The 23,666-nt window shown below is 42.4% G+C and overlaps 1 protein-coding gene across 2 annotated transcripts in view; it reads right to left on the bottom strand.

Annotated features, from left to right (window-relative positions):
- GABBR2 (gamma-aminobutyric acid type B receptor subunit 2) overlaps positions 1-23,666 on the bottom strand; it is a 977,761-nt gene that overhangs the window by 475,686 nt on the left and 478,409 nt on the right. For both annotated transcript variants that reach the window (XM_059724473.1, XM_006266752.3), the window contains exons 6-7: positions 5,438-5,629; positions 2,063-2,299 (exon numbers count right to left, since the gene is read on the bottom strand). In XM_059724473.1, coding sequence (XP_059580456.1) covers positions 2,063-2,299; positions 5,438-5,629 — 429 coding nt within the window. The remainder of the gene's footprint in view (positions 1-2,062; positions 2,300-5,437; positions 5,630-23,666) is intronic.

Here is a 23,666-nt window from a genome sequence, read left to right as displayed (position 1 = left end):
CGGTCTGTATTGCTTTGCAAAGGGTTCAATGTTCAAACTCTTCTGGTGCTCAGTAATCGGGGACTAGGGCAGTTGCTTATAAAAGAAAGTCAGAATAAATCCTATAGAAAAAGAAATCACTGTAAATAAACTACTTACCAGAGAGGCTATGGATTTTGGTTACAAGGTTACTCAACAACTAAAAAATACTAGATTTATCACTGCTTGCATAACTTCAATTTACTCTACCCTTTGTCTGCTGGCTTTGCATGTGCATTATGATACAGTCTTTAATTTCATGATCACACACTATTTTTTCCAAAGGCCCCCTGCCTTATTGAGCACATAAGAATGGAAAAGAGGGAAGAATTAATATCTTTTAGCGGCTAAATGCTCACATTTCCTAAGTTTTTTACTGTTTTTTTTTTTACTTTGTAATCTAAAAAATACAAAAAAACCCCAACACCTCTTGACAAGTTTGAGGGCCCTGGTACATGTTCAAATTAAAGCAGGAGAGAAACCAGTTATCGAGCTGTTACACATTTTTAAGCACTAACTTTATAGCTGGTTGGCTCTTTATAGCTGCTTTGTCATTTTTATCATGTGATATTACTTTGCATGTGCAGCTGGTTTAAATCTATTGCATAATTAACCAGTTAATTGTGTGATAATTACTTTGCACTTGTGGCTGGTCTTATTTTGCATGTGTGGCAAGTCTAGACTTATTGTGTGATTAACCAGTTAATTGTGTAATATATGTAGCATGTAGCAGGAGCCTTATTGTAACATCATTTTTCCAGAATGTAGCTTGCTACAGTAATTGTTGTACTAAAAAAGTCAGTACTGTTTCTGATCCCTGGTGTATAAACACTTCCCCAGCCTCATTTTTCCTTATATAACTAGCCTTCGTGTATGCTACTTCTGTTTGCTCTATAAAGTCAAGTGACAGGTTTTATAATCAAGTGGATATCAATTGAATTGAGGACAGATTGTGACAGACTGTTACAAAATGACACATGGGTAGGAATTGCATAGTAAACCTCCCTACTTTTGTCACTCTCTACACAGGATGAATGAACCATACAATCTCTTTGCTTGAAGAAGTGCTGGTTTGCTTACTCCATGAAGCACTGGAAACACACACTGGCCCCAAAGCCCCCATTACATATCTGTGCACTCTGCAGGCCAGGTGTCCACAGGCAAGTTTGCTGCAAGTCAAATGGGGTCACAGCAGGCCTGTCCTCAGCCATGTTGGAAGCCCTGGAAGCCATTTTACCTGAGGATGAGTACCTCCCAGACAATACCTGGTCCTTGCCTTGGAGGGAGCATCTTTCTACCATCTCTAATACAGAGCTGTAAATGGGACATACAGCAGGTACGCTGTGAACAACCCTGCAAAATGACCTATGGAGATTTAAGAACCATATTCCAACCTATTTTATAGAGTTCAAGGTCAAAGCCACTACAGTGGAATCACTATAGTTACTATGTATACACAGTGGTATAACTGAGATCAGAATTTGGCTATACATATATATGTTACCAGACTCTTGTTCCCACTGAGTACACTGAAAGCTGCTTCAAGTGATGTGAAGTAGACTCAAAGTTGTTATAATCTGTTTGGCGAGTCCATAGTAGTTGCAGTGCTGGTGTAGCCAGTTCTGCACCACTGTCTGTTTTCTGCCTATCTGGCAGAAAAGATGTGGAGTAGGGAAAAAACGCTATCCAAGCATCCTTACATTTCAGCAATCCTTAGTTATTAAAATGCCCATGTATTTCAACCCAAAGGACATACAGAACTCTTGAAGCAGTTCTGAATTGTTCCCAAGAAACATAAGAGTGCCTATGAGCCTTAAAATAATAGTCACAAGGTATAGTCATCTGACTCCAAGTAGCTGGTGCTGTGGGCAAATATTCTTACTAATTTTGTCATTTTGTAAGTAAGATATACCTAGGAGACCTCCCCAAATATAAGAAAATATGTACACACCATTGCCTATGTTTTTCAAAACTATTTAAAATGTAATGCATGCCTCAGATGCTGACTTGAAAATCAAGCAGATAAGAGACGGTTAGGACTTACCGTTACACCAAAGAAGTTAGTTTCATTCATAGCATCCACAAAAATTTTGCCAAGTTTATGGTTTGTGTAATTAAAATCCTCAATTTTCTGGTGCCTGTTGGTAGCATTGAGATACTTCATTGCCCGCTGTAGCGTTTTGGCAATCACCCATATTCCATCATAGGCGTAACCATGAAATTTACTGGACTGTCCATCTCCACGTTTAGCATTGTATTCCTTTTCATACTGTTGTGGAGTCTGTAGAGAAGGAAATAAATCTTTACTACTTTGTATGTCACAGATTTGGATCCACAATTTGCACCCAAAAATACATTTTATAAACATGTCCTACTGATATATGCAAGATTCCTAAACAAGGGCTAGGCAAGAGTTAAAATCTGAGAAGCTCCTGCACTCTCCTGAATTGCAAGAGTGATGATATCAGGAGTGGGGGAAAGGATCTAGACAGAGAGAAAATTCTTCCAAAGCTCTGTCATCTAGCACAGTGATTCTCAATCATTGCTCTATTCTTAAACGGGCCAGGAAATCCTTCTAAGGGTGCTGTATAATAATAGAACTGTTAGGTGTGAAAACACCTACCCATGATTCACAAGATAAACCCAGAGATTTCAAGTAGGAACCTATAGCATCAAAAACATTCCGACCTGTTGTGGTCTTTCTGAGAACTTTGCAACAGAAACATTGCTCTACTATTTTTCCATAGTTAAAAAATTAGTGAAACCTATGAGTTGGCATTTTCTGAAGGGTTTCTTGGGAGTGTCCAGATGAACATGGCCACGCTGTATGTGGTGACTCAATCACATCTGCAGCGCCACATACTGTGTTGCCAGGTGTTGTCTGCCCTTCAAGGGTGCATTGCCTGTGCATGTGCTACTCGGTTTGTTTTTTTTCCATGGGGTTTTTTGACTCTGGATCCAAGGGTAAAAAAAAACTCATGGAAAAAAACCCAGTAGTGCATGCATGGGTAGTGCATGCTTCTGAAAAGCAGAGCCAGGTCATCCAGAGCCATGGTGCTGCTGCCAGCCAGGTTCCGCCCAGCAGGATTGCCACTTCTGCAGCCCTGGGAGGGCCCCAAGTAAGGCCCAGTGCTGGCCCCAGCCTTGCCTAGCATCCCTGGGGAAACTTGCCACACGACAAAGTGTGTGTGGCACAGGTGCCCCTGGGGTGCCAAACATCTGCGCTCATCTGGACATGCCCCTTTAGTTTAACAAGGTTGAGAAGCACTGATTCAAAGGTTTGGTGATTCCCTAAAGTGCAATTTCAGTTACATAAACTTTCCATTTTTTCTTAACATGTGATTAAACAATAAAAGTCTATTTTTTTAACCTTGCTAAACTTGCAATGATCTTAGTATTCTGTCATGGGAACGAGGTCCTTACACCATTTCAGACTGCATAAGTGCAAAAGGCTACAAAAGGAGCACAGGAGTGACATTTTTACCCATGGGCCAGCACATGCATGTATTTCTGCATATATTTATGAAATGTCAGACAGAGAGCTAGAAAGTAAAAAGCACCTTTGAACCTCACATGGTCACATTCTTACCTGGCATGCTACATATCCCATATCTAAAACCTAAAGGCACATCCAATTTTGTGAGAGACAGAGTAACACTGAAGTCAACTTTATGCAGAATTGGGCTTTACCAAGTAAAAATGAGAGCGCAAAAAATTGAAAGAGATTGCAAGCAGAGTCTAATTTTTTATCTGACGATTTCACTGACACCATGCAGCATATGATATTGTGGACTGCAATTTGTGTGTTTGGGGATGAGACTTATGCTTGATTGGGTATCTCATGATAAGGGGGAAAAAAGACAAAACTGAGATGTATTTCACCTGCACCTCATTCTATAGAAGAAAAAATGGTTTCTAAAGTAGTAGCAGTAGTAGTAGTACACTGAAGGGAAAAAAAAGAATAATTAAAGCAACTACACTATATGTTCAACTAAAGAAATGAGAATAATATTTAATAAAAGAATTGATCGTGTTTAACCAGAATAATTAAGGTTGTATTTTTTCAATAAGTATGGCTGATAAAAAGCATGTCTCAGAAAATTATGGGACCGCGGCTCCAGTTGCATTACCTGCTTTGGTGGTGCCAATAGCAGCACTCTTGCGCTTTAAACAGAGCCTTTGTCAGCAGACTAATTGCTCAACAGTAGGCTGCATAAAGCTTCAGTCCCTGACTCGATTCGATGGAGATTCAGCCTCATTCAATGACCGAATCTCCAAATCCAAATCAAATCAGAGGACCCTTTAATCTCTCCAAATCGAATCGGAACCCTCCAAATCGATTCAGAGAGATTCGGAAAGATTCGGCAATTCAGACATAGACACAGCTTCAATTGTTTTTTCTACATACCTCAAGGTACCAGGAGCATCCCACAGGACTGCAGGGGGCTTCCCAGTGCGCTCAGCAGCACACCCAGAAATGGACCAGAAGCACTTCCGGTCCACTTCTGGGTCCATCAAGGAGTGTGCGGGTGGGTCCCCCACATCCCCCCTGCTCAGCAACTGGTGCCTCCTGGGTCTTGGGGGGCTCCCGGGGTCCCCCTGAAGCTGATCACCGAGCTGGGGGAGGTGCGGAGGGGGGGGGCCTGTGCTCGGCGGTGCACTTCCAGTCCACTTCCAAGTTCACTGCTCCATCTGCCCCTGCATCACAACAGTCATGAGCCGTGCCTGGCACCTCAAGGTATGTAAAAAAAAACCATTTAAAGCTGTGTCTATGGCTGAAGCGCTGATTCTCTGAATCAGCATCAAATCTTCAGATTTGGCCAAATTGAATTGGGGACAGTGATCCAAACTAACGAATCAAATCACCGTCCCTGATTCAGGCCAAATCTGAATCGAATTTGCCCCATTTTGCACACCCCTACTCAGCAGTTCAGCAGGAATGATTTCCTCCATATGAGTGCCTCCAGAAAATTTTCTGGCCCACAAGAACAACTTTCAGACACTTATTTCCCCTTGAGAATACATACCAAGAGAAAGAAAGCAGGAGTCCCACTGTGCATGAGAAAAGGGGCAGAAGGTAAGTGAATGAGAGTCTGGAGTCCACTTATGGGTAGAGGAAAGTAAAATGAATGCAAGAAGACAACAGAGAATGAAGGCTATGGAACATGGCAAAGCATCTCAAATCCACAGGAGAGTGAACAGAGAAGATGAAGGGTTGCTGTATACGAGTTATTTGGAGATACACATAACTCCCTCACTTTTATGGCCACTGAAGATATCTAAAGGCACAAAATCCAAATCCTACAGGGGTTCTCCTTGTAGTTATCACATTTTAAACAACTGGGTGGCAAAACAATATGGACAGTAGTAGGAATATTTTTAAATGCTATACAAACATTGTGGGGAAAAGGACACTAACCCTTCCTGATATGGTCTTTATCACTTTTGAACTAAGGGGTTCAAAATCCACTCCAATGTAACCTTCCATGGCAGTGAGAAGATTCTTCCTGAGACACTGCGAAGAATTAATCCAAGATTCCCACCAGGAACTTTCATACCATCCAGGAATTATCCATTGATATTTACTGCCATACATCTCCTCATCATATGCCTACAAATTAAAGAAAATAATAAAAAAGAAAGTTAGTAGACATCTAGCAGCTTACTGATTAGAAAACCCCTCAGGTACACATTAAAAAATCCTGTTTAATTTTCTACATAATTAATAAATTGATGTAAAAATTAAAAGATACAAAGTATTTGCTATGACAAAAAAAGCAGGAAGGGAAAAGCATGGAAGTGGAGCAATTCCATAAACAATCTTTTCTAATGTACTATTAAACATCAGTATGGATACATAGGAGCATGAACACACGCTCTCTCTCGCACATGCACACGCACACACACAAGCAGGTATTGCTAATGTGAAATATCTTTATTAATCACCAGGTCATAGTAATTTGTCTCAGGTTAAGCACACTTGTTATCAATAAAATGCATTATATCAGAGCTGGGAACATAGCCTTTTGCTACAGTTCATGCTAAATTGCTAAAGAAATAGCATGCTAAATCATCCAAAAACTGAAACGAAGAATTACAGAGAGAATGAAAACAAAAAATCATAAGCCTGTAACCAATAAGTCAACAATTCAGTGTTGCAAATGCCCTTGCTGTGATTGTAATGTAACTGGTATAGAAACATTAAGGCCCAAATACTATTTCATCTAAAAGTATCTAAATGCTGCGTCAGCATAGTTTCGTAAGAAGCATTTTTGATGGTTACAAATTTTAGATCCTGTTTCCACCTGCACAACTAGTCTTGTCCTTCTGAGCATGCTTAGAAGGGATCTGCAGAGACCAAATATGGTCTAGAGCAATCTTGTTTCGCCACCTTTTAGCCAAGGGGTGTCAAACTCAACCCAGGTCCTTGGTTGAATCCAGATGATGGGAGCTCCTCCTGGACTAGATCTTTGGGGAGCCAGCAGCAACTGCAGTGGGACTGCATTCAATCAGCAGTGCAATTCTGGGGACCTAACGCTGATAGCCATGTTCACTGGAGTCAGGGACCTCCAATTCTGCAGTAGGACACACCCTCAACCTTCAGTAGTCCACCACGCCACTGGCAGACCTCATGGACCAGTTCCATGGGCTGGATGTTTGACACCCCTGCTTTAGCCCAATGCTGCAATGGCTGGAGGACTTTCCCAGGAAGCAGAACACCTAGGTTTAAAGTCTTCCCAGTTTAGCAGGGGATTAAACTTACCTCCCCTAACTCATTCCCAGCATAGTGTTTAAACACTAGGCTACAGGCTAGGAATTGCCCAGAGCATCATCTTGAAGCTGAGGCTTTAGGTAGCCAAAAGGGGAAGATTTTGGCCAAGAGAAGAACTAAGCAAATAGCAGCAGACTGAGGCTCAGTGAGAAGGACACTCGCCGGGAAGGGAAGGTGCCTGTAGTTCTGACCCTTGACCTTTCTCCTACTATTGTATATCCTTCTTATCAAAATATGATTAAAGTCAAAACAGAAACACCACTGTAGAGGGGTAGAGGCAGGGGCCAAAGACAAGGGCACCCTTCTGTCTATTGCAGTATCCATTGCACTGATTGAGAGAGCCATTTCCTGGGTGCACATAATGGCTCCTCAGCATGTTCAGAAGAACAAATCTAGTGAGGCAGGTGGAAATAGGATAAAAAATACTAAGTAGCAAGGAGGCAAAAGAGAATTTGGGCCTATGTAGTACTTTTTTGAGGAGGATGAATTAACAGTAAATGTGGTAGCATGACAGCCATGTCATAGTAATTCTTTTCCCATACAGAACTTACTAAGTTAATATTGATCCTTTTCTTAAAAATATTGAGTACTCATTTAACACACAGAAACTGACACTATGTCAATCTACTTAAAAAATATAACATACACAAAGCAGACAATGCATTTACAGTGTTTTGTTTGGGTTTTTTTAGACATATAGGGCCCCTTTACATGAGCAGGTAAAAGCGTTGTGGGATCTAATGTGTGATCCACACAAAATCACGCCTTCTGCCATGACACATATGCATGGCAAGAGGTGTAATTGTGGGATTCTTCATTACATCCCATCACACCTTATTGCCAGTGCATGGGAGCATAATCCTGGGATCCCCCTGTACTGGCAAGAAACAAGCAATTGCAGCTGGGAGCCCCCTCAATTGAGTGTCCTCCCAGCCATGATCACCATGGGTAGGAGATTCAGTTGCAGCAATCTCCCAGCTTCAGGGGTGTCTGAAACCTCTGCCATGGTCTTCTAGCCTCAGAGGGGTGTGAGACCACCAGCCTCACCATCTGTCCCCCCTCATTGTCTGCTCCTCACTTTAAGACAATTGGCCAATAATTAGATTCTGTACATGGACATTTTTTTTAATGTATATATTTTCCATGTTATAATTTAATTACTGGGGGACTCTTCAGCCTGGAAGAGTGCAGGCTCAGGGGCGATCTGGTGGCCACCTATAAGTTTATCCGGGGTGCTCACCAGGATCTGGGGGAATGTCTGTTCACCAGAGCACCACAAGGGATGACAAGATAAAACGGTCAAGAACTCCTCCGTGACTGTTTCAGGCTGGACATAAGGAAGAACTTCTTTACTGTCCAAACCCCCAAGGTCTGGAATAGACTGCTGCCAGAGGTGGTTCAAGCACCTACTTTGAACACCTTAAAGAGAAATTTGGATGTTTATTTTGCTGGGATCCTATGACCCCAGCTGACTTCCTGCCCCTGGGGCAGGGGGCTGGACTCGATGATCTTCTGAGGTCCCTTCCAGCCCTAATGTCTATGAATCTATGAACCTATTGGGGTGGGTGGGGGATATTTTAAATTCAGAGTCATCTTGGATTCAGGTAAATATGGTATTATGAAAAGGATTTTTCCAATTAAAATTTGCTAATCTTTGAAAATGTTGCTAAGCTTTTCTTAGGGTGGAAACAGACATAATATCTGAAATGTTTCCAAGTGTAACAGGTTTGGAAAAGTTTAAAAAATGGGCCATTTCAGCCCCTGAACACACATATAGCCCCTGGCTTCTCCCCTAGCTAGAGTGTTTTAAAATGCGGTGGCTGCATGCCGCAGGCTCTCCAGCTCGGGGTAACAAGGAGAAGTAACAACCTGCAGTTCAGCTCCATGGGAATGGGAAATAGAATGGACTGTCAGTTCTGCTCTGTAGGTCCCATCTCACACAGCTATGGCTGCAGTCCCCATCCCCATGGGAAGGGATGCATGGCAGCAGAGCCAAGCTAAGTAAGTGCTCTCTGGCTGCTCAGCCTCTGTTCTTGTGCCACCCAAATACCTTCACAGTGGAGAGATATGCAGGAATTGGGGCTGTAGAGCCAAAATCCTGGATCTAGCAGTGGAGGCATGGGTGTCTTGCAGCAGTGGCACAGGGTGGTGGGGGTACATGGGTCTTGCAACAGCAGAGGGGCATAGTGGTCTCATAGTACTAACCAGAAAGGGGAGTGCAGAGTCTCCTGGCAACAGCAGGGCCCTAGCAGTGTCCTAAGTGCCCAGAGCAGCTGTGCCCCAATTGCCAAGCTCATGCTCAGTACTACTCCTCCCATTAGAGAGAGGATGGGGGCAGCAGTAGCCAGGGTGCAAGGACTCAATGGTGGGGTCAAGGGGCAGGCATGGTATATTCACCTTACGCTCTATCTCTCCGTTCCCCAAGGAAAGGGGGTGGGAAATAAAGCACTGTGGGATTCTGGAGGACCTATGGGTCCCCTATCCTGCTCCACAGACTTGCGCTGACGTAACCAGAAGCAAAGTGCTTCCAAATAGTACCACATTCCACAGGCACCATCCTGGAGCTCTGTGGCCACCTTTCAAAAACTTTAAAGGAAACATACACAAGTACAGCTGGCCCTTGCCTAATTTTCTTGGTGCTCATTTAAGCACCAAGAAAAGCTTTGCTTCCTCATAAATATATGAAATATTTGAGATGTAAGACATGCTAAGGAGATAACATGGATGCCTGTAGAATAAAACCCTTAAACAAATACACTCCTAACAGACGTGAACAAAACTCTGATAAAGAAAAAAATTCTTACAATTTTTCATTATCATCTGTACCATATTTACAGATGGGGTAGACAGAGATTAGAAAAAAAGAATTATCCAGGATATGAATATACAGGTTTCCCTTGCTTTATACTGTACATGCGCTCCTGGAAAACAGTGCATAACTCAAATTCACATAAAGGGAACCCACTTTACAATGTAACAAATAGGAATACATCCCAAGACCTCGACTGTACAGACCCCCAGACCCATTTCTATCACTTTTACAAGACAATTTTGGTATTCACCAACAGCAGACAGTACACACAAGTACAGGGCACTATCATAGTGGGGGTGGCAACTACAAAAACATATGTTGCAGACAACAAGCGAGGAGCACAGATCGACACAGAAGATTATATTTTGGCGTGTGTCACTCCCACAATGCGCTGCACAAAGCAGCTGACTGTGGACTTCCACCACACCGATTGCATAAGAGTGAATTTACCTCTCATACAACGAATTTATATAAAAATGGTATAAAAATGTATAAAAATGGTCATTGCATAAGAGTGAATTTGCACATACAGAACCCAAAAAAGGTGAGGGAAGCCCGTATAAGTATAGGACATATTGCTGGTACAGAATACAATCCTTTAAAAAAAATCTTAAAAAGGATCTCCAGGGGAATTTGAAGAGGAGATTGAAATATTAGAGTGAAAGCAAGCAAGCAAGCAAGGAAGCAAGAAAGAAAGAAACAAAGAAATTAAGACAGACAGGTCTCTTAGAAAGTTCATGTCCTAGTGTAGAAAGAACGACAGAGGTGAGCTGTAATTGTGCTTAGACTGTTGTGGTGCTGTCAGTTCTCAACAAATTTGAATGGAGTAATACAACTTTGTTTGGTAGTTTGATCATGCATCAACCTTTTTCACTGGAGGTTTTCAAGAAGAGGTTGGATAGGCATCTATCTGGGACTAGGCATCTATCTGGGACTAGGGTTTAGGAATAGTGTACTCTGCATCTTCAGTTAGACAAGCCCTTCAGCCCTTGTTAAAAAGCAAAGGGACATGAAAATTACTATTTAAAGGGATAGTTAAATTATGCACCTCCACAGGCTACATCAATTCTGTGCCTCAGCAGTCCCCACACCTGCCCTACCCCCCATCCATCCTGCTAAACATCTGTGCTTTGCCCTCCTGCATACCTCAGATCCTCCTGTAGCTTGGAGTCTCATTATTCCTTCCCCAAACCTCTGGTAGAGGCGAGCTTCAAGCAGAACTGACTGATCAAAGTTATCCCATACTGCAAAGATGTTCAGTTGCTCAAAACTGCTCCTGTCCCATTTTGAGATAAAACCAAGATTTTTCAAAAATGTTTTCTGAGGTGACTTCAGAATAGCCAGTAGGTTGGGCACTTCCTCTGGGATATGGGAAACCATGATTATCCCTTTCCTGCTAGATTTAAACCAGAATCCTGAACATCCGTGTCTCACAGGGCAAGTAAATGCCCTCAGACCAAGCCAATTGTCTGTTCTGAGGTGAGTCTGTAATGGTGCTGAAGGGTTTCCTCAGAGCTTGCAAGCTCAATCAGGGTGTTTGCTCTCTAGGGACAAGGCTCTGCAGCAAGCTATGTACACGTGCACATGGAAACCCATGCATGTGCTTGGACAGCTGTAATTCCAGGGTGGGAAGCCCAATAAAAAATAGGCTGAGTACCAAAGATAAAGCTCCCTCAGGGAGTGATGCATTGTATGGGGGCTGAGCAAGCCCTTATATGGGATGGTTTGGATAGGGACGATCCATCCAGTCTCAGGTTGGGGTTTAGACTAGATGAGCTCCTGAGGTCCCTTCCAGTCCTACTTTTCTTACTTTCCAATTCCATCAGAATGGATGCATTTTAGGGTTTGCAGCCCAAAGCTGAGAACACAGCTTTCACCCAATTTCCCACTCCTGCTGTCACTTTTGAGCAAAATTAAGACTATATGAGATCCAGGCCTTAGCATATTTGGAGTTCTCTCTTCCCTATGATAAGGATTCAGAGGCATATAGCAGCAAAGTTCACTCACCTCTCATACATGTTCTCTCTTAAGGGGCAGATTCATAGGCACAGCCGGGTTAGCTGAGCTCACAGTTCTTTTGCATTATCAGAACAGTATAAATCAACCATTGCATACTTTCAGCCTCCCTGGCTGTCCTGCTTAACACCCCTAGAGGATGGCAGGGCTCCCCAGCTTGCCAGGCAGGCAGTAATGGAGCTGTCCTGGCAATGCTGGTTCTTCTGACCCAAAATTTTCAGCTTTCTTGGGAACAGGATTGGAATTTTTGCTTCTGCATGCCTCTACTCTTAACACCTGTAACTGTTCAGGCAACCTTGCACCACAAAATCATTATAACACACAGACCCACTTCATGCAATCTATCCACAGGAGAAAGGAAAAGCCTGAATTACTGAACAAAGACTGAAAAGTCTGATGTTTGAATGGCTCACTTAAGGGTTACTATTTAACTCTTTGCCTACAGGCTATATAATATAATGTATAACTGTGCCTCAGAAGAGTTAGATAGAACAGTTTATAATAACTTAGCTTAAATGCAACCTGATATATTCAAATATAGGTTATGCATGAGATTTCAATTAATTTTAACTATATGGAAAGTTGGAAGAGCCTCTGTTATTTTGTTAAGAACCTTCAGGAATCAGAATAAGGAAAAAATGACACAGATATTAAATTGCTTAAAGGGATCCAGTTTTAAAATCACTTTATGCAATTAAGACAATTACTTGTAGGTTCTCAGAAAACTCTTTAAACTAGCAAGTAATGTAAGTCTGAGAAGATCTGCTCTACTTTTCTTATATTACACAAAGACCCTGAATTCATGCTTTAAATGCAAACTGGAACATTGACTTTAACTATGAAGTCAATCTCAGCACCTCCATTTTTTAATTTGTTTTGAGTCTTGCCTTGGTTTTGTGCAATAATCTTTAAATTAGTTGACAATAATACTGTAACTTCATGAAAACTTTAAAGCTATGTTACTTACTGTCCGAATCGTCGGATCTCTCCAAATCTCTCTAAATCAGTTCAGAGGGTTCTGATTTGATTTGGAGAGATTAAAGGGTCTCCTGATTCAATTTGGATTTGGAGATTTGGCCGCCAAAGCAGGCCAAATCTCCGCCAAATTGTATCAACGACCAAAGCTTTGCAGAGCCCTACTATCCAGCATTATCAGAATGTGGCCAATGTGAACTTGCCTCTCACTTGTAGTACTTACTGTCTGCTTTGCAACTCAGTTGTAGTCCAGTTAAATTCATACTAACTATAACTGCAACTGTCTATTTTGCTACTAATTGTACTCCATGTAACTGTGCCTGAAACCATGAAAGAGAAGCAACTGTCAAAAGGCTTCAGCCTTAGAAATGACAGAAGTTAGTTCCACAGCTGCTGCCTCCTCATTTTCAAGGTTTCTAACAAGTTCATGGATCCTATTGAAACAATTGAAAATGAGGGGCTGGAATCAATTTGGGGGCTAGAAATACCACAGCACTGCTGCTGCTGTAAGCAATGCTTGTTAAATATACACCACTGTTCAAGCTGTCATATTAGCAGGCCTGAAGCTGACTAGTTCCCCTCATTTTCAAGGGTACTAATAGTGGCCTTGCTGGAAGACATGAAAATGAGGAGAAATACTTAGTTTGGGGGCAGCTAATATCACAGGCCTGACAGGGTTGTGTATTTAATGAGCACTGATTACATTAGGTTTGGTTATGTGCGTATTCCCGATAAGCACATAGACTTATTTCAGCCCGAAGGCCATGCACTTCATCAGACAACACTATATAATGTATAATCTTTAAATATGCTCATCAGCATGGTAGAGATGTTTCCATGTTTTGTTTTGTCCCTTACTCTTGTCGCTATGGCAAAATCATCTGCAAGCCTTTTTGTAATGTGCTATAGAGTTTGCAAATCCCCTTTTGGCTGCCACTTCCACTTTCTGAGGCTGTCTGTCAATGTATGCTTGTTTGCTTCTCCTTGCTGCATGTTTTCCTGTTTAGCTCATTCTTTTTTTCCATTTGTTAAATTTCCTCTTGCTCATTAGCACTGCGCAGGTTCAGCCTGGTTGCTCCCGGCAGCAGCATCCCACATGATCTTGGTGATCTCTTCTTTCCTACCCTTAAATAATCCTAGTATGCTCTCAGTCATGTCCTGATGTCCTTCACATAGTCCTTTGGGTCTTTTCTATATCAAAGATGGAATCCAGATCTTTCAAGCTGGAAAACTTGTTTCAAGGCTGAAGTTCAAACTCCATTATTGTTTAGTGACGTATAAGTCTGGAGGAGTTCATTTTCTTGGTTGCCTTCTTTGCAAGTAATTCCTTTGTGGCAATGCTGAGATGGTAGTCACTTCCTGTGCCCAACCCTGAATTTTCTTTGCAAACTTCTTTCTGGGGAAAATGCCCTCCCACTACCAACAAGATTGTTAGGGTAACATATGAATTTTGGGGAGTGCTGGGTGTGCAGCTGAATAAAAGTGTTTTCCTGTGTCTCAGCAAAAGCCGCTGGTCACAAAGCTGGATGATATATTAAAAGCAACTAACTTGGCTAATGCTTAAGTAAGAGGATTCTTAACAAAAGGATAGGGTGCAAAGTTCATGATGTGTTCAGTAAAAATAGAATGCAGCCCACCAGCTATCATCAAAACAAAACAGAAGTATGGCCTTGGAGATGGTGCTAAAGTCAACAAGAAAATGAGAAAGAACCAGTGAGAAACTGCAAGTGACCAAAAGAAGTGAAGGTCAAAGTCTTACGTGTGCGCTCTTAGCAGAGAGGCATGTAAATTAATGTAATTCATAGGCAATAACATGCTAAGGAAGCAAACAGTAAACAGAGGTGGAACTTGAGATGGGAGGAGAAACGGGTGGAACTGAAGGAGGGACATAGGCGGGGTGAATATTAATAAGTATGAACCAAGGTGTATAAAATGTGAAAAAGACTAATGTTCAATGCGGCTCCCTGGTTTGTTGTTTTTTGGGAGCTAGTTCAAAGCTGTCTCCATTCTGAATAAAGCTGTTGCGAGCAATGTGTGCTGGTATTTGCTCCCTGCTTGCTCTGGCTAATGAGTAACAGGATCCATGGGGAATTGAATCGTCGTATCCCTAGTTGTTGAGCACCACATGGAGTCAGGGTCTAACAAAGATGATTTCACTAGCAAGTCTCTACAAGTTGTCCTCCATTCCCACAACACAAATCAATTCCGTGCATGTCAATAATATTGCTTAGTAAATGATCTGTTCCTACTTATGCATTCATAGTAACCTAGATGATGAACATATCATTCTATTGGACTCTGATAATGAGATGAGATTCTGTAGGATTTTTTAAAAATTGTTTTTGTCTTCAGGGTATTTATTTGGTGGGGGTAGAACTGGATGCTTATCTTCACTCACTACCTCTAGCATCAGACACGTTATTCTGCTCTTCTTTGGTTCCCGGTCTTATATGGTTACTTGAACAGGGCAATTTTTTCCTTTCCTCCAGCTGGGGCTCCTGAGTAGATCATCATTTTCTTATTATTCAATTTGATACAGTTTGCTCCTCTATATACTTACTCATCCCAAAAATGTAAATAACATTCCCTCTCTCCTGAATTTGAGCTTTCTAACTTTTAGAATCACAGGGATGTTACAAAATCTTATGTGCAATGTGGACTAAACCTAAAGATACCAGCTTCTTACCAGGACAAGGGTTGATACCCGTTCCCAGGGCTAGTGCTTGTCATGTGGTTCACTTGGCACTACCTAGTATGGCAAGGATGTGAGACTGTGATTGGTGAGATCTTCCTTCTGTTTCCATGACAAGATTATCTTGTGTAGACTGAAATGGACAGTCTCCCTCCCATGCACAAATCTGGAGGGAACAGTGCTAATTTTTATCTAGCCTCTAACCTTTTACCTATTTGATATGGGTGGCCCTGTCAGGAGCAAAACTCTCAAAAGCACAGATTGTGGGGGCCCACAAGTCCCAAAGAAAAACACCCGTGTCAATAGGGACTGGTTTTCATCCATAAGCCTGTATCCATCTGGAAATGAAAGTCTGTTCCAGATTAAACAACAACAAAAACAAAACCTCCTAATTTCACTTTTTGTGAAGATATTTGGAAACTTATCTGACAGAACTACTAACTGATTTACCTTTGCTCTTTCTTGAGTGTTTCAGCTGGGATAAATGGGATGAATGTAAGCCATATTTTGCTCATTTCCCTGTTTCAGTTGTTGCTTATGCTAGTGTAAGGAAGGGGGAATGAGTAAAACTTAAAGAACCTTCACACTCGCTTTAACGGTACAACATTTTTTATCTACACAATTTTCTACAAAAATAGTGGAAAATACAAATAAAAAAATAAAAAGGAAGTCAACTAATTTGTGAGAGATGATGTTGCCTCTCACTAATCAGATGGGAATTGTTGCTTGCAGAAAAGCATATCTGCATAATGCTGAATGAATGCAGAAGCAATAATGAGCTAAGTCAGACATTTGCAGTACATACCCTTTCAAAATAATATAAATGAATATAGGCATAATGTTTAAAAGTTACTAGAAACCTAAGCCCCGTTTTCAAAAGGATAAGTCCCATTGACTTTCTGGGTCCCTCAACATTATTGAATAAAGGACTTAAGAGCTTTGGAAAATTTTAAGCATACTTTGATATGCAGATATTTCAGTATGTTACTGAAGTAAAAACAATTTATTCTTAAGGGTTCTACTATGGGCACATTTGAAAATGTGTCCATTTCACATTTGAAAGTCACTGTTTCTCTGTGACCAAAAATGGAGGCATCAGAGGGAAAATGGGAGGAGGAAATATGGGAGTTTAATAGCTAAATCTCATTGCCATGAGAATTAACATCAAAACCTTAAAGGATTTCAGTTAGTTTTACTATCAGGAATGCTGCTTAAATCTTATTTTTCCAATTGGCCCAAAAGAGCCAGTTAGAGAATGTGAGCTGAAATTGATGTAATATATGCTGCCTTATTTTCTTCCCAGCCAGATGATTGCATCAATTTAGCCTACTAAAGCTCAGTTTTTAGATTCATGCAGTTACTCTGACATATACCTATGAATTCAAGAGGGCATGATTGGGAATTTTCCATCAATAGTTTTGACAGAAAATGAAACTTCTGAAAAATTTAAATTTTCCCAGGGAAAATTTTCCCTCCAGTAAGTTAAATAGAATCTGTCCCAAGCTCTCACCCTATCTACTGGGCTGGCATGGTAAAGAACACCAATTGCAAAGGGCTAGTTTAGGAAACTTTTCATTTTTATGCTCCATCACAATCCCAAGTTCCTGGTGCACCGGCAATAAGGAATGATGGGATCTAATGTGCAATCCCATAATTGTGCTTCTGCCATGTACATGGGGCATGGCAAAAGGCATTAATGTGTGGATCATGAATTAGACACCATTGCACCTTTACTTGAACATATAGAGGGTCCTTTAGATCTGGATTTCTGGTCCCTGGCCTCCTTCAGAGTGCTACCTTCTGGTTTAGTTCTTAGAGAAGGACCTTGCTTCTTCAAAGGGATGGAATGCACCCAAAATCACATGCAGTGACATAGGCAGCTCTATTTTAAACAACTTTTATTGGTTAATAGAAAAACAGCAGGAAGAATCCTTGGTCCCCCAAGCCCAAACTGTCCCTGTCAGGAGCAAATGCCTTGTCTGTTTCAGACTGCTCTCCTCCTGCCTCCCTCTGCTTCTCCTTGTCTAGGCACAGACATTCAAAAAGTTCAAGCCTGAATTGATTCAACCTTTGCAGGTTAGTCTAACCTGCAGAGATTGAACTGATTTGCAAGTGGATAGACATTCTGTTTTGAATCAAGAACTGCAAGCATATGCCTGCAGTGGTTCAGGCTAGAAGTCAGGGGGGAGGGGGTGCTAAAGCGAGTCCTCCCTTCCCTTCCATAGTGCTGAACTGAGGAGGTGGGGCATGGCCAGGCCCCAGCAGGACGCTAGGCAGTGGCAATGCATAGTGGGTGCACGGGGGTGCACACGCACCACCTGAGAGTGCCGGTGCACCCCCTGTCAGGCCACACTTCCTGCTCAGGTGATGGGAGGGGGGCGGCAGGCAGGAGTTCTAGTGCCCGCTCTGTGAGCTCTGGCCAGGGAGTGTGAGCACCAGATGTAGGCCACTTCTGGAAGTGCCACAGCCACTTCTGGGAGCACTGTGGCCCCTTTGGGGAGTAGCGTGGCTGCTCATCATTGGTAAGTTTTGCCATGAGGGAACCCCCCGCAGTCACTGACTGGTCACTGAGGCGGCACATGCTCCCCCTGATTAAGTTGGCACCAGTTGCCCATGATGCTATGATTAGGGAGTGCTTTAAACCCCCACTTTGGTCTGCACAGTCCCTAGCCAGTGTGTGCCTGGAGGGGGAAGCAGCCCTCACCAGGCTTTTCCCCCACTTGCCACTCAAGGGGCAGGGAGTGATCTCCCTCTCCCTGCTTCTTCGTACTGTCTGCACCAAGCTGACAGCACTCACAGGTTGCATTCACTGCAAACCAGGTCATTTCTCACACTTTTCTCTGCCCCCTATTGAACACTGATAGATTGTGGGCTTTGAAGCAAGCAAGCCAGCAGGGAGCTTATCAGAACACAAAGCTTATCATCCCATCAAGCCCTATAAAAGAAAACAAATCTAGCTCTCATTAGTTTCAAGTTCTTATCTGCAGAGTGCATTTGCAAGCCACTGGCTTCTAGCCCTAAATGGACACATTTCTGTCTGCCTTTTTTCCAGTGAAACTGGAGATACACACACATAGTATTAGTTAGTGCTGGTGGGGGTCATGACCAGATGCTGGCTGGGATCCATGCTGCTCGGGTCCTTGCCATGGGAAAGGGGTGGGAGAGGGGTAACCCTGCATGAGCAGTGAGCAATGGAGGCTGGGGGAAGCTAGGCAGATGCTACTATCTCCTACCTGCAGTCTCCACCTCCTTCTCAGCCAGCTGGAGCTCTGGATAGGGAGGAGAGGGGCAGGGCCATCCCTGCTCTCTGGAGCAGACTGCCCAGCCCAGCCCAGCCCAGGGCTGAAAAGCACAACTTAAACCAGGCAGAAGTCTAGGACAGAAGTTCCACAAATCAGTTTGACCCAAACCAGTTAAGTTTGATGCTACATTCAACCAGGTTTATCTTATACCAGTTTCGGCCATTTTGAATCTTGTTTATGTGCACCGAACTTCTGTTCTGTTACACGTTTAAATCAGTTTCTAATCACTTAAACCAGTTTATATGTAACTTCTGTCCCTAGCCCTTGTATCTGGGTATCCCCCTGTTCAGGACCTTCTCTCATACACTTGATGTGTCAACATAAGCCGATTAGCTCTTTGGTGCTTGATGGCCCATTACCCCTAACAGAGCACAGATCCCCATAGTTCGGGTTCCAAGCACAATTAACTCCTCTTTTCCCTGTATAAAAGCTAGTGAGGGAAACTGAGGCATTATTATACGTCATTATAACATGAACACATTTAAACCAGAAATATTCAAACAAAACCACTGTTTGAGACACACACATGATACCATTGCCATTGCAAGTAGATGGAAGAAGATCTTGATCTTTATTCGCATCTCTTCAAAAGATGCTCAGAGAAGTTAGATATCTTCGAACAAGTAATAGCTTGGTGGCCTCAGAAGCCTGACTTGCAAGGACTCCAGCCCTGGCATAGGCTGATGCTAATGGCTGAAATAGTGTATTGATATTGAACTATTCTAAAGAAATTTAAATTAAACAGAGGTGATCCTCTACGAACTTGGCATAAAAGAATTGCTGACAAAGCAAAAATAGAAAACTTTGACTTTTAACTTGTTTTCTAAAATGCAAAAAAAATGTTCTTTTTTCTTCCCAAGGCAGTCTAATAGTGCTTGTTTAGAACAAACAAACTTATGCATCACAGGAAAGGTCAAAAGTTCAAAATTAGATTGCTTTGTGTCCCTGGGTTATTTTTTTTATTCTCACTAAGCAGCTGTCATGATTTCAGCAGTGAGACCTTTGCAAGACAGGCAAGTAATATAGCATGTATTTTGTAAGAAAAAAGTCTCTTTGCTTCCTAAAGTAATTGGAAGTGGTTTTCCTCTTTCTCTCCTCTTATCTATGATTATACAGATGGCAATATTATCTATGAAACATTCTCTGTTGTGCTCTGTGTTGGCCATGTTCCATAGCAGAAAAAATATGCATGTTTTTTAAAATCAAGGAATCAAAAAAAAATCACAAGGGAAAAGATTTTTGTGTATAACTTTTTTGGACTAATGTATTGGTGGGAGGGCTATCAACAAGCTGTTCAGTATAAAGTAGTTGGTCCAGTAAAAGATACCACCCACATAAAACCCTTGCCTCAGATTTTTCCTGAACCATAACAGCTACATCATCACCCCAACCAAAAACATCAAATTCATTCTTCTCTAGTCATCTGTGGCTTATAGGAAAGTCTTCTATTAGGCCTATTATGCACTAAATACACTTCTGATTCAACCACAGTGGATTCAAACTGCTTTTGCATACAAATGACTTTGATCCAGCATCCAGAGAAAAGGTGAGAATTTCCCCCTTTTGTTGTGATTTGTGTGGTTCAGAGAAGTGGGATATCTTGGAACAAGCAATAGCTTGCTGCCTTCAGGAGCCTGACCTGCAAGGACCCCAGCCCTGTAATAAGCCTAGTATTCATACTTGTAGCACTGTTCTCAGTCATGGTTTAGCTCCTCTGTTCAGTTTCTTTCCCAAAGATTGTAGGGTTGAGAGGAGTGGAGATATGGGTGTAGGTTGTAGCCATGTTGGTCTAAGGACATAGGCAGACAAGGTTCTAAGGGTAAATCTAATATTTTTTATTAGACCAACTAAAATAGTTGGAAACATTCTTCTTAGCAAGCGTTAGAGTTTAAATATGGCCCAAAATGGCCCCACAGTATGCCAACCTTTTTAAGAGCCACCTAGAAGAAGAATTCCTTAAGGACTGCACCATCAAACCCTTGGTATACTTAAGATATATCAATGACATCTTCATCATTGGAGAATATCAGTGACATCTTCATCACTTGGACTGAAAACCTGCAATCCCTGATTGAGTTCCATCAGGAATTCAACAATCATCACACCTCCATCCAACCAAAGATCCCTCTAAGGTGTGCGTGTGCACGGCTGTGCACAACTAGAAGTGTGGCCACGCACAGCCTTTTCAAGGCTGTGCACCAGAAGAGGCTGGTGCAGGAGCCTGGTGTGGGCTCCGGCAGCTCCAGGGAAGTGCTCCGTTCCCCCGCATCAGTGCCAGGGAGTGGAGCACTTCTCTGGAGCCAGCAGAGCCTGTGCCAGCCCCCTACCCCAGCCTCTATCCCTGCCTTGCCTCACCTCGGGGAGGAGCTGCTGCCTGCTCCGAGTGAGGCTCTACCAGCTCCGGGACACTGCGGAACAGGCTCCCCAAGGCCATGTGGGGGAGCGGAGCAGTGTCCCAGAGTGACCAAACAACAACAGCGCACCAAAATGAATGCACATCAGAAATCTATTAAAGACAAGAATACCCAATTACTGGTGGGGGTACATTTCTCACAAGAAAACCGTACTCTTTCCAATCTCTCAGTTCTAATCCTCAAAGGGAATTTACAAAACACTTTTCACAGATGAGCCTATGAACTTCACTTCATCAACCTCCTGGATACAAAAAATCATGGACTAAATACAGACATTGGATTTATTACACATTATAACCTGACTGACATCTGACTCCCCAGGAACCTCTCCATTATTTACCTATTACATTCATCCCCCGACAGCCTGTCTCTCACCCACTGACTCCTAAAATTAACATCTTCACTGACTGGCTTTATTACATGCATATCAGCCTGTGGCACACACATCAACTGCAGATGCTTCCTCAGCCTAACGAATGGTATTTAAACCCAAAAGCTTGCTAAGAAGAATTTTTCCAAATATTTGAGTTGGTCTAATAAAAGATATCTGATTTCCTCAAAGAACTTTCTCTGGCTAGGAGTGGAGATGGCATTTAAGCTCCAACCCACCCAGGGAGGTGTACCTTCTCAGAGGTGGCCCTATCAACAACCCATTTAACACATGCTCCCCCTACTCACCACCAGTGCAGGAGGCTGTGCATGAACAGCTCTTCACATGTGCTCATAGACCTTGATGAAATTTTGCACTGATATGAAAATCATACATAACTGAAAATTATTTAAAAGTGATCAGTACCATATATCAGTATGGGTATCTATTGTACCATACCATATATCAGTATGGATGTTTTTCTGAAGCCAGGAAACATCTAAGAGACGATATATTTAGAATGGTGTAAATACATTAGAAGAGGATATCAAAAGGAGATGGAGGGTTAGGACACATGAGGCGATAACTAACAAGTAATTTACCTTGGATTTTACGCAATGGTACTCTGAAGGAAAACTGGGCACATGACCATCTCTTCCAAGCTCACTGCCTGTTGTAGGTGTTGTTAAGTGTCTGGACAGTAGGTGCAAGGAAGCTTATTTAATACTAAGAAAATGGCTACGCTGGGATGCAATCGACAAATTGACAAGGGGAGTAAACACATGATGTAACTTACACTGGTATGTAGCTACTGCTCACTTTCCAAGGGGTAACTTCAACCCAGAGTGAGGTGACTTATACCTTTGTAAAGCTGCATGTCATCTGTCCAATTCATTTTGACCTTGGAGTAAGGTCAAATTGTTTCACAGAAAAATATCAAGCTAAAAACTATTTCACTTGATGTGTCTAAAAGACATGTACACAGGCCCATAACTGCAGCTGTGACTTTGCATAGAGTTTGGGATTCTATTTCATCCTGTGACTACATAGAACTAACCTGCATGCATATGAGCTGGAAGCAAAACAGCTGGGTGGTGAAAGCACGTGCCCGGGGTATAGGAGTTCCAGGCTCCAGGCCTTCTTCACCCAGAAGGGCTTGGAACCTAAATCACCCAATTCCCAGAAAAGTGAACTAATCACCAGGCATTGCCCATGTCTCTCCAGCTGGCCCACAGCACCTTGCAGTTCTTATTTTCTGACTAAAATAATAAATAGCACTAGGAAAGTTTCTGCCTCATTGGGAGTGATCCACACATGTGCAGGCTTGCTCTCATTCTTCTAGAACTATGTATCTCCCTCGCCTGTCTGTAGAATGATCCAGCTGCAGGAGGAGAGTCAAAAAAATGTTCAGGCAACACTTAGCCTGTGCCCTGGTAGCTACAGCACTATACTGGCAAGCAGGAGATGCAGCTTTCAACCTCCTTGGGACCCGAGTCTTGCACGCTCTGGGCCAGTGCCCTAACTTTGAGTCCAAGGATGGCCAATTTGTGGCACAGGCACCCACTGGGTGTGGCAAGTGTCAAACTGAAGAGGGAACATGCAAAAGGGTGGCAGAGAAAGCAGAAAGCAGAGCACTGGATCAAGCAGGCAGCACAGGGAAGGAAGCAGAAATCTGAGCAGCAGATTGGACAGCAGAAAGGGATTGGAGTGGCACTCAGGGAGGCTATAAGGTTTATTTGTGGCACACCTGCCAAAAAGGTAGGTTTCCAATATGCTAATCTATTGGGCTAAAACAGGAGGACACTCCTCATCCAGAATCTAACACCTGCTACTCTTTTTTTTGCCAGGTTACAACTGCAGGTCTTATCTAGCCTTACACATGTCTCTCGGTGAGCCTATATTACCACACAACTGTTTAGCTAGAGTGTAGCTCAACTCAGCATATATACCCAGAGTTGAATCCCAATCTGTGGGAAAGAGCCAAAAAGTGTGACTGCACATGTGCCCTGGAGACATCAAAAGAGACAATATATTTAGCACGATGTAAATATAGTTAGAACATGATTCCAAATTGTATTTCAAGTTATAGGCATATAAAGTGAAATACAATTTAGGCATACATGTATACTCCCCTTTACTATGTAGTAAGCCAATTTACTATGTAGTAATTGTACCCTCAGGTATAAATAATTCTACTTAGAGATGATTCTGTCACTCTTTATTTTATATGCTTCTCTCAATTTATGAACTCTTTGATTTTGCTTACGAATATGTGCTTTGGTTAGGAATATGTCA

This window comes from Alligator mississippiensis, chromosome 3 (assembly GCF_030867095.1).
Source record: "Alligator mississippiensis isolate rAllMis1 chromosome 3, rAllMis1, whole genome shotgun sequence".
Taxonomy (NCBI): Eukaryota; Metazoa; Chordata; order Crocodylia; family Alligatoridae; genus Alligator; species Alligator mississippiensis.
The sequence above is the reverse complement of the archived record's forward strand: the minus strand, read 5'-3'. Positions and strand labels throughout refer to the sequence as shown.